The sequence below is a fragment of the Jaculus jaculus genome, chromosome 12 (assembly GCF_020740685.1).
Source record: "Jaculus jaculus isolate mJacJac1 chromosome 12, mJacJac1.mat.Y.cur, whole genome shotgun sequence".
Classification (NCBI taxonomy): domain Eukaryota; kingdom Metazoa; phylum Chordata; class Mammalia; order Rodentia; family Dipodidae; genus Jaculus; species Jaculus jaculus.
Genome location: NC_059113.1, coordinates 108,739,732 through 108,750,607, shown reverse-complemented (window position 1 = coordinate 108,750,607; position 10,876 = coordinate 108,739,732). Strand labels below are relative to the sequence as shown.

At 45.9% G+C, this 10,876-nt stretch overlaps 1 protein-coding gene across 1 annotated transcript in view; it reads left to right on the top strand.

The window, feature by feature from the left end:
• Mindy4b (MINDY family member 4B) overlaps nt 1–10,876 on the top strand; it is a 32,979-nt gene continuing 22,103 nt past the window's right edge. The window contains exons 1-5 of the mRNA XM_045130644.1: nt 1–281; nt 508–535; nt 2,428–2,595; nt 6,924–7,043; nt 8,058–8,149. Of these exons, the coding sequence (XP_044986579.1) occupies nt 1–281; nt 508–535; nt 2,428–2,595; nt 6,924–7,043; nt 8,058–8,149 (689 nt within the window). The remainder of the gene's footprint in view (nt 282–507; nt 536–2,427; nt 2,596–6,923; nt 7,044–8,057; nt 8,150–10,876) is intronic.

The window sequence follows — 10,876 nt, the reverse complement described above, 5'->3', positions numbered from 1 at the left end:
ATGGACACTCGGGAGGCCTCCCAGGGCAGCAAGTGTGCTGCGGAGCTCCGTGCGGGGAGGCGGACCCTGCGCCCAGCCGCCGGCCCGCCGCCGCACCGCTCCTCAGCCAGAGCGCTGGCTCGTCCTGCCCCGAACAGCTTCCTTCCTGCAAGTCCTCACATGTTCCACGTGCATATGGAGCTTTCTGGCCAGGGACAACACCCTCCTGAGATGGATTTAGAAGAAATTACTAGGAAAATTTCATTTCTTGACAAATGGAGGGGAATCTTCAGTTTTCACAGGTAAGATGTTTCCTCATTTCTGCAGGAAGAACGATGCTCAGTATTTAAATATCCAACTTTAACGCTTGCCACGACAGAAGTTTCCATGGCAGACTTACACTGAAAGTACTTCCTGCATAGCTATGTGCGGAGAGAGACTTCTCTAGAAAGGTTGGGTTTGGGGAGGTGTGACGTGCAGTTTGAATGGGGTAAGCAATTTACTTGGTGTTCTCTCTTGCACTTGTAGGTTGGGAACCAATAACACAACTTCTCAGGTAATTACTTTCTCAGAGCCACAAGCTTTTCTCTGGCTGCTTCTTCAAATAATCACTTTAAACAGCGTCAACCGTATTCACTCAATGCACATCCTGTCACTCGGGCACCGTCATTTCATGCGTGACAGCACAAACAGAAGACCTGTGGAAGATTTCTTCCCTAGGCTTTCTTCTTATGTCTTCATCTTTCTACTTTGAAGCCCTGCTTTTCGTCATCAATAGCGGTATATCGTTATTATTTTAGAAAAAGAACACAATATTAGAACCTAATGTTGTCCAACCTACACTTGTGAAATAAGACTAGATTCTGACAACCAAGTGTTTTCATGTCCCTAAAAAAATGTTATTTTGAAAATAGTTCATTTTTATCAGCTTCAGAAAAAATGTTTTCTCTTCTCATTTTTAAACAATGGAAAGATGATTGAATCCATGCATTGAAAAGATATTTTAAAATATTTTGCACAATACAAAATGAAAGATGTTTGTATCTTAAGTAACCTGAAAATGTTAGAAGATAATGACTTTGTATCTCACGTAGTTCTTCAATCTCTGAACCAACATGGCAGAAAATATTAAGATGATGTTGCTGGTGCCAGTATATATGATAGAGTAAGTGAATTACTTCTATTTTAACCATAATGCTAAAGCATCTTGTGTGAGGAAACCATGATTGCAAGCCTTGTTTGTGCAATGGCCCTTTTAGCCACAGTCTAAATTGGAATCAGGGAGATAAAATTTCTGTTTTAGTGCTGAAAGTATTAAAAGAGAGAGTTACTACTAGAAAGACAGAACATTCAAAAAATAAAATAGTGTTTGAAAGGAAAGAGTAGATAAATATCAAGTCATGCTTTTAAATCTTTTATATATTTATTTGAGAAAAAGGAAGGAAGGAAGGAAGGAAGGAAGGAAGGAAGGAAGGAAGGAAGGAAGGAAGGAAAGGCAGATAGAGAGAATGGGCATGCCAGGGCCTCCAGGCACTGCAAATGAACTCCAGATGTATGTATCGCCTTGTGCATCCAGCTCACATGAGCACTGGAAATCAAACCCGGGTCCTTTGGCTTTGCAAGCAAGCACCTTAACCCTAAACCATCTCTCCAGCCCAGGTCATGCTTTTTACATGGGCTGAAATGGCACAGATGTAAAGATTTTCCATTTGATTTACAAAATGCGTCTTACCCCATCAGTGGTCTACCCTGGATGCTGTGTGAGTGAGATAAGAAACGTCTTCGCCACTAGGGACACAGAGCACTCTCGCTCCGGCTGCCAATAGGGACACAGAGCACGTGAGTGTCAGCATCCCTCATGCTCCGGCTGCCAATAGGGAAGCTTGTTTCATTGTATTCGCGCGGAAGCTGAACGAAGCACTCATGTTTCCTCACACTGAAATGCCGTAAGGGTCAGTCAGAAGTATGAGAGGTCTTTCTAAAGAGCAGAAAGAATTGCACTCTCTTTGTAGAGGAGTAAAAATCTTGAAAGAATGGTGAGCCTGCTTTGCTTATTGGCCAGCCAACAACATAATGAGAAGTTCTGAAGCAGTTATAAAATGTCTTCTGAAAACAAGAGATGGTGGCATTCTCGTTAGTCTCTAAACCTAATTTCAAGCCCAGGTCTAGGTAGCATCATTTATGCCTCCACAGTTCCATGTCACCTCTTCAAGTCTCAGGAATCTTGCAAACAACCCCTTTGACACAGACACTGGGGTTTTTCACCTCTTTTATTGCTGTTTTCCACAGTTTTTAGACGTTTTAAAATGTGAGACAACATGTTCTGAACACTGGTATTTCAGAGAGAGATAGCGAGAGAGAAGCCTTTAGTCCTAGCAAGGTTATCACCCGTTGTCTGCTTTGTTTGTTTGTTTGTTTGTTTGGGGGTGGGGGGCACGTTTTGCACAGACTCGTGATGATGGCCACGCATCTGCCGAGGAAGCCAAGGACCGACCAGGAATGTCTCAGCCCAAAGGACAAGGACATTTGACATCCAGCAGCCATTGTTCTATTCCCAAACCCTCTGTCATCTCTTCAAAACTGGGAGGCTTTCCCATCTCCCAGGCAATGTCCACGGTAAGTACAGCTTGTCAATTAAACATGAAATGAAATGCGGTCTTCCCCAGACAAAAGGCCGGGGAGCCCTGTTTGCTGTCGTATGAGAGCATCACGGACACAGGTGACTGTGGTGGAGAGAGGCTCATGAGATTACAATGACTTACTCGTGGTATTTCTCTGGGACGCTGCTGCTGTCGTCTTCCTCCAAACTCGAAGTCTCTTCACTCGGGGGTTCAACCTGACCGCTGTGCTTGAGGGAGGGCAGGGCGACGTTCTCGCGGCTCACTGTTTAAAGGACAGGCTCTCTAGGTGGCAGGCAGGGGCGTTCTACAGATTTGAGCAACAACGCGCCGTCAGTGTATAATGAAGGGCCCCCGCCGGAGGCCCGAGCTACGGAGCTTGCTAGCCCCAGGCCTGGGACGAGGAATGGTTTGAGCAGCTGTCCATTCATATGCACGTTGTTATTAAAAAGAACCTGATGCTTGACCAGGATGCTACTGGCCCCAGGAGCCATTTGCTCAAACCTTGACTAGGGTGAGGGTGAGGGCTGAGGCAGTTGGCCAGCCAGAGGGCAAAACCAGATCTATGCCATTGGGCCAGATAGTCTAGGCTGGAGCAACCCTCTGACAGACATCCAAGGGACACGCCTGTTACGGTCAAATGGCATAACCGGAAACTGGCAAGAGAGGAATAGACCAAACCAGGGCAAAAGTACCAGCTAAAGTGAGAGATCCCTCTAATCTGAGAGCTCTTTAAATACAGCTCTTTAAATCATAACAAAAATTTGTATAAAATTGCTGGGCATTTTGGTATAAAACTTTGGGTAGTGGGGCATAAGATTTATAAGATTTATATGAAATATCAGTAAACTTCACGCTTATACATGACCTCTGTTCCCAAGCTAGATATGTATGTATGTATGTATGTATGTATGTATGTATGTATGTACATATAAGATACAAGATAAGATATATCTTATAACTATCTCTCGCTATAAATCTAACTATGAAAATATTCTGAAATCCAAAACATTCCCAAGTCTGAAACCTATTAAGTCCCAAGTATTTTGGATTAGGGACGTTCAACTTATGTATGCTTATATATAATATACATATAAGATAATGTTCTAAGTGAAATATCTTTCATAAATTGTATTTTGGCTTCTGTACTAAATTTCTACATAGAATATCATTTTAAAATTTACACATCTAAAAAACAGACTACCTTTTGTGTGGTAAAAAAGAGAAAATTATGATTATAAATTTATCTGCTTAGAATAAGGAAATAAATTCTGCAAGGCTTCTTTGGCCATGGTGGGAGCCAGTGAGGACCTCGGAGCTTTCTACAGCATCAGTTTGTACTCTGGACTTTGAACCAGTCAGGGTACTATTTTTAAAAACACACACAAATTTAAAAATAAAAGAGCACTCACAGTTGTTTGCCAAGCCTTTCTCGGTATTAGGAGGCAAGAGTATAAGTCTGAAAGCTCCCAGTTACCACTGAATGCAAGGCTATTGGAGCTCTGCCCCACAGTTTCCCAAGGTAATTCTCTCCCCGTGGAGAAGGCTAGGAGATGAGATGCAGGCTGCTGCAACCTGAAGCAGACTTGATGGAGTGTGAAGAACGCCCCAGAAGAAGAGAGAATTGATATTTTTTTAAAAGTGAATTTGGGGGATGGGGAGATGGCTTAGCAATTAAGACATTTGCCTGCAAAGCCAAAGGACCCAGGTTCTATTCCCCAGAACCCACATAAGCCAGATGCACAAGGGGCACATGCGTCTGGAGTTCGTTTGCAGAGGCTGGAGGCCCTGGCGTGCCCATTCTCTCTCTCCATCTCTCTGCCTCTTTCTCTCTCTCAAATAAATAAAGTAAAAATTATTTTTAAAATATATTTTTAAAAATGAATTTGGGGTTGGATAAGCTGCCCACCTCTCCTGTCCTCCCCTGTGTTTCTCTTCTTCCAGGACAGGACAAGCCTAATGTCTTACAGGTGTGTGGTGGCATGAGCTGCCGCCTCTGGGGAGACTGTGAGCAGACTCAGGACTGGGGGCTCTGGTCCAGTGCAGTGTGGTGATCTTCCTTTGCTCCACTCTCAAGTCCTTATCATCTTCTCCTAGAGCCAGCAAAAGCATTCCTGTGACCCTTCCTAAGCAGGGAGCAAACCCCTGTCAGGGAAAGTTCCCATCAGCCCGGCATGCTTCTCTTGAGCATGTTCTGTGCCAGTCCTGTGTGTTTAAGAGCAGCCAGCAGCCACTGGGCCTTCCTGCTGCTTGTCCTGAGACCCAGACTATGGAGCTATCCTGCAAGGCATTCCTGCACCTTTGCTCCCAAGGCAGCTCTCCTCCTCCTCCTTCCTTCCCTCCCTTCCTCCCTCCCTCCGTCTCTCTCTTTATTCTCTTCTTGAAAGTGACAGCACAGGTGGCCAGGAGGAAAACTCCAGCCGCACCTCTCCTGCTCTGTGCACGGCTGGGAGGAGGTGACCCAGCTCTGGACACACAGGCCTCTGGACCTCATCCACCCACACTCTTCAGCTGGCTCCATATGCCTGTCTGCTAGACAAAGTCCTCTAAGGTCAGACAAAGGGACCTTCCATTCTTCCTGTCCACTCTGCTTTCTGTTCCTTAGCCTCCAAACACACACACACACAAACACACACACTTCTTATTCTCCATTCCCAGGACCCCTGAGCATTGAGGAATGTGGGGGGGGGGTGCTCACACATGTAGATTTCCCTCACTTTCCAGACTCCCACCGGGCTTTTATGGGTCTGTCTCAGAGCATGGATACCCCCTCTGCTCCTACAATAGTAACATTTCACAGATCAGTTACCTGATCAGGAAGTTGCCCGTCTCCAGGCTGGCAGAGCAGGGAGAGAGACAGTGAGGGCAGGACACTGCCACGCCTCTGAACACTTCCTGCCTCTCTCTGTCACGATAAAGAGCTCTCATAGACTCTGCCAATAATTCATGGCATTGTTCAACTATCATTATATTTGTCATCATACGTGGTAAGTGATAGAACATATCCTTTTTAAACAAGCTTTTTCTAAGTTACAAAATGTGGCCCACTATAAAGAAGATATCAGTTGAGTGGTGTCCAGCACACAAAACTGAAAAATATAAAGATAAAACATACCTAATCCAAGTGGGACGTGTTAGGAGCATGAGCATAGCCGCTGCTCTTTCTGGGGGACCAAAGGCAAATGCCTCCTCTGTCCAGGAAGAGATCCCTCGAGTGATCGATGTATACGTGAGTGTAAACAGGAACAAGGTACATCCAGGAAGAGATCCCTCAGGTAATCGATGTATACGTGAGTATAGACAGGAACAAGGTACATCCAGGAAGAGATCCCTCAGGGAATAGATGTGTATGTGAGTATAGACAGGAACAAGGTACATCCAGGAAGAGATCCCTCAGGGAATAGATGTGTATGTGAGTGAGACGGGAACAATTACATCCAGGAAGAGATCCCTCGAGTGATCGATGTGTATGTGAGTGAGACGGGAACAATTACATCCAGGAAGAGATCCCTCGAGTGATCGATGTATATGTGAGTGAGATGGGAACAATTGCATCCAGGAAGAGATCCCTCAGGTAATCGATGTATACGTGAGTGTAGATGGGAACAAGGTACATCCAGGAAGAGATCCCTCAGGGAATAGATGTGTATGTGAGTGTAGATGGGAACAAGGTACATCCAGGAAGAGATCCCTCAGGTAATCGATGTATATGTGAGTGTAGACGGGAATGATTACATCCAGGAAGAGATCCCTCAGGCAATAGATGTATATGAGAGTGTAGACGGGAACAAGGTACATCCAGGAAGAGATCCCTCAGGCAATAGATGTATATGAGAGTGTAGACGGGAACAATTACATCCAGGAAGAGATCCCTCAGGTAATCAATGTATATGTGAGTGTAGACGGGAACAAGGTACATCCGGGAAGAGATCCCTCAGGTAATCGATGTATATGTGAGTGTAGACGGGAACGATTACATCCAGGAAGAGATCCTTCAGGGAATAGATGTATATGTGAGTGTAGACGGGAACGATTACATCCGGGAAGAGATCCCTCAGGTAATCGATGTATATGTGAGTGTAGACGGGAACGATTACATCCAGGAGGAGATCCCTCAGGGAATAGATGTGTATGTGAGTGTAGACAGGAACAATTACATCCAGGAAGCGATCCCTCAGGTAATTGATGTATATGTGAGTGTAGATGGAAACAATTACATCTAGGAAGAGTTCCCTCAGGTAATCGATGTATATGTGAGTGCAGTTGGGAACAAGGTACATCCAGGAAGAACTATCTTTGTTCAAATCACTTACTTCCCCTTTTCAGAAGCTTCACCAAATCCTCTTTGGAAACACTGCCCACATGTTCAGCAATGACTGGAGAAAGGCTCATTTCACATTCCATGAGCCTTTTTCTGAGCTGGCTTTTGCATTAGAAGTGGAAAAGGTAAGGCCAGTTCATAATTACTTTTAAATTTCTAATCTTATCTTTCTCATCTGAGTTTACTTCCTATCTAAATCTACTTGAGCACATGCTTTCATTATAATCATATACGGAAATGCACGTATAATTTGACTTTTTTTGAGCCAAGCCCAACAGACTGGACTTTTTTTTTTTATAAGACTGAGAACAAAGTGAGAGAGAGAAAATAGAATTAGTATACCAGGTCCTCCACCAACAGTAATCAAAGTCCAGATGCATGTGCCACTTTGTGTGCATATATGACCATGCATGTGTGTCACCTTGTGTGTGGCTCACGTGGGGTCTGGGGAGAGGAACCTGGGTCCTGAGGCTTCACAGGCAAGCACCTTACTACTAAGCCATCTCTCCAGCTCTAATTTAAATTTTAACCATAAATGATAGAAGACTTAAAAAATATCTTGTTTGGGCTATAACAAAGTTCCCAACTTGGGGTGGAGTGATGGTTCAGGGGTTAAGGCACTTGCTTGCAAAGCTCCCAACTCCTTATTCTCCTCACCCCCCCCCCCTCAAATTCTAATTTGCTACTTCTTTCCAAGTTTTAAGTCTCCCTCAAGAATCACAAGGCAGAAAAAAAAATCTAGAAACTTTTCTGGCTTGTTGTAGTATCAAGAACTATGTCATAAATCACTAGTCATTTCAAGAGCTAGCCATCTGGTCCCTTGCCTCTTACAAATGTAAAGGTGGAACATGGCACAGGTCATAGCAATGCAAGTTGGGGGATACCTAACCTCAGATGCGAGTCTGAGGGGCTCCAGAAGGAAGCCAGTCCCTTCAGATCCATCCCACCACAGCCACAGGGATAGTCGTGCCCCTTTGCTAAGTCAAGTCCCAGGGAACACCAGGAGGGCAAGTGTGCAGAGAAGGACAGACATCGACATCCATTTCTAAGCGGTGCCCCTTGTCACTTGCCCCACGTGCTCCTCTGGAGTGCAGCCACGCTCCAGCCTTTGCAGCTCACTGTCCCCCTCCCCATTTCAGGGAGGCGCCCAGAGCATCCAGATGGCTGTGCAAGGGTCCATCATCAAACACTTGCTGTTTACCAGGAGGGGAAATGACTGTGACTTACGCAAGTAAGGGAACTGTGATCTTTATATGCTAAACAATCACAAATGAAATTCTCGATTTATTTCAGTGTGTCTGTTACTTTCTCATTGCTATGAATAGCAACATGACCAGAAACAGCTCAAGGGAAGAGCATATATTCAGCTTACAGTTTTGAGATGTTTCATGGTGGGGAACTCATGATGGCCTGAGTGAGAAGCAGTCCTTCACATAGCTAGATAAATCAGAGGACAGAGGATGAACAGAAAGTGGGGGTAGACTAAAACAAAACCTCAAGGTCTACCCCAGACTCACTTCCTCTAGCAAGACTTGGCCTCCTAATGGTTCTACAGCCTTCCCCAACAGCACCACAGTCTGGGGACCAAGTGTTCAAACACAGAAGTCGGGGTAGGGGGGAGCATTTTACATTCAAATTGCAACATTGAAGAAGGAAATCTAAATAGCTTGGTTTCTCCCAGAGGGACTGGAAGCACCCAAGTTGGTTCTCCTGGGGTCACTCTCAGTGTTCGCCTGCAGGAATCAGGTTGACTGACCAGTTTTAGGTTCCACTGGAGGTTTTCTGTTGGAGCAGACAAAGCACCAAGTTTCAGGCAGGCAGGCTCACTTGTAACTAATAACTCTAGTGGGAATGAATGGGGTGTGCTAGTCAGCTCCAGTTGCTAGAATGAACATCCAGCCAGACACAGCTTATGAGAGGAATGGGTTTATGTCAGCTTACAAATCCAGGGGATACTTCCAGTGGTGGAGGAAGGAGCTGGACTCCTTTCACAGATCCAAGCAGAGAGAAACAGCTAAACCACCAGCAAGAAACGAGCAAGCAAAGCCAGAGCTCAAAACTGCTCTCTCCACACCTCTGCACTGGAAATCAGATCCACCCCAAACACACTTGGGGCTGGACCCCAGGATGTGCCCCAGTTCAGTGACACCTCATTCAGCAGGCTACCAGAGACTTAAGTGGGAAGTTTAACATTAGTCAAAAAATACCTGAGGCTATGGGGAACATACATTCACATTCAAACCACCACATGGGGTTGTGAATAATGTAACACATGAGGGATCCATCTTCCTACTTAACCCAGCTGACAAGGGACAAGGTTTGGAGCTGCCTATTCCTAGAGAAGCATCTCAAATTCACTTTATCCTTATTAAGTTAAAAATCAGTTCAAATTTACTTTATCCTTATTAAGTTACAAATGCCTTCTCATGCCGGGTATGGTGGCACACGTCTTTAGTCCCAAAACTGGGAAGGCACAGGTAGAAGGATTGCCATGGGTTTGAGGCCACCCTGAGACTACATAGTAAATTCCAGGTCAGCCTGGGCTAGAATGAGACCCTACCTTGAAAAACCACAAGGTATATTAAAAAAATACAAAAAAAAATCCCTTCTTATGATCCCTATGGTAAATACTGGAGAAAGCTAAGTCATTTAAGGTCATATATCTGTCCTCAGATAAGATTCAAGACAAAAGCTAAATGTGTATTTTTAAGATATTTATTTATTTATTAGAGACACAGAGAGAGAGAGAGAATGGGCATGCCAGGGCCTCTAGCCACTGCAAACGAACTCCAGACGAATGTGCCACCATGTGCATCTAGCTTATGTGAGACCTAAGAATCAAACCTGGGCCCTTAGGCTTCGCAGGCATGCACCTTAACCACTAAGCCATCTCTCCAGCCACAAAAGCTAAATGTGTAATATATTTCAAGATCATGAGTCACCAGGTTTGGCCAAAGCAGAGCTCAGTCTTCATGCGAATGACTTACTGGCGGCCCCCTCTCGAGAGACAGTGAGAGAGTGAGGGAGCCCCAGGAAGGAGGAGCGGCTAAGGAGGGCTTGTGGCTCTCAGGCATGTCGGCCAGGTGCCAAGGGAAGCTGGGGCGCGTGCCTCACTCTCCAGCCCGCCCCGCCTTCGGGAATGGGCATGGCCTCTTGCACTCTCAGCAGCCACAGCCGTTCCCGGGCAAGGGGCATCACTCCCGGTCATTTCTCAGCAGTGTGACTCCAGCCCTCTGGAAGAAGTTGGACAGTGGGACCCACTAGCAGCAGGACTCAGAGCGAATGCAGGAGGCATCCACCGTGTGAGGGGTACCAGGGAGCCTACGAGAAACACGTCCACTTGCTTCATCAAGGTGCAGCACGAAGCCCGTAGCCCAGCACTTGGCCTGTGGCCCATATTAAAGAAATGTGAATGAGTCATCGTGCTCCACGAAGGGCTCCGGAACTCACCCAGCCATGAGTCACACCCCCCCCCCCCGCAACGCTTCACGTCTCTGTTGTCCTCCCTTGCACCAGAGTTCTGTTGTCCTTCCTGACCAAAGCCCTCAAAGAATCACAGAAAGCTTTGCTGAGCTTATGAGTGACCTCCGTCACGCACTGCTCTGTGAAGACCACGGCCATCAAGGTCAAACACTTAGGAAGTAAGAAGAAAGACTGGCTCTTTGCCCAGGCAGTGGAGTATACTGGCGAGGGCAGAGAATCAGGTCCCGGATGTCCTGAGTTCAAATCAGTGCACCCTCACTGTAGAGGTGATTCCCCGGGGCAACAGCTCAATCTCTCTGTGTCTTACTCCCCTCACTAGGAAAATTGCTGTGGGATTAAATGAGGTAGTGGATTGCTTCTCAGCCTTTCGGCTAAGATCAAGTGTGAATGAGGTAATGTGCACGGAGTGCTGGGTGGACGGCTACTGGCTGATAGAGGTGACTAGAAGTGGACCGCCTAGGAGGCACAGATATGG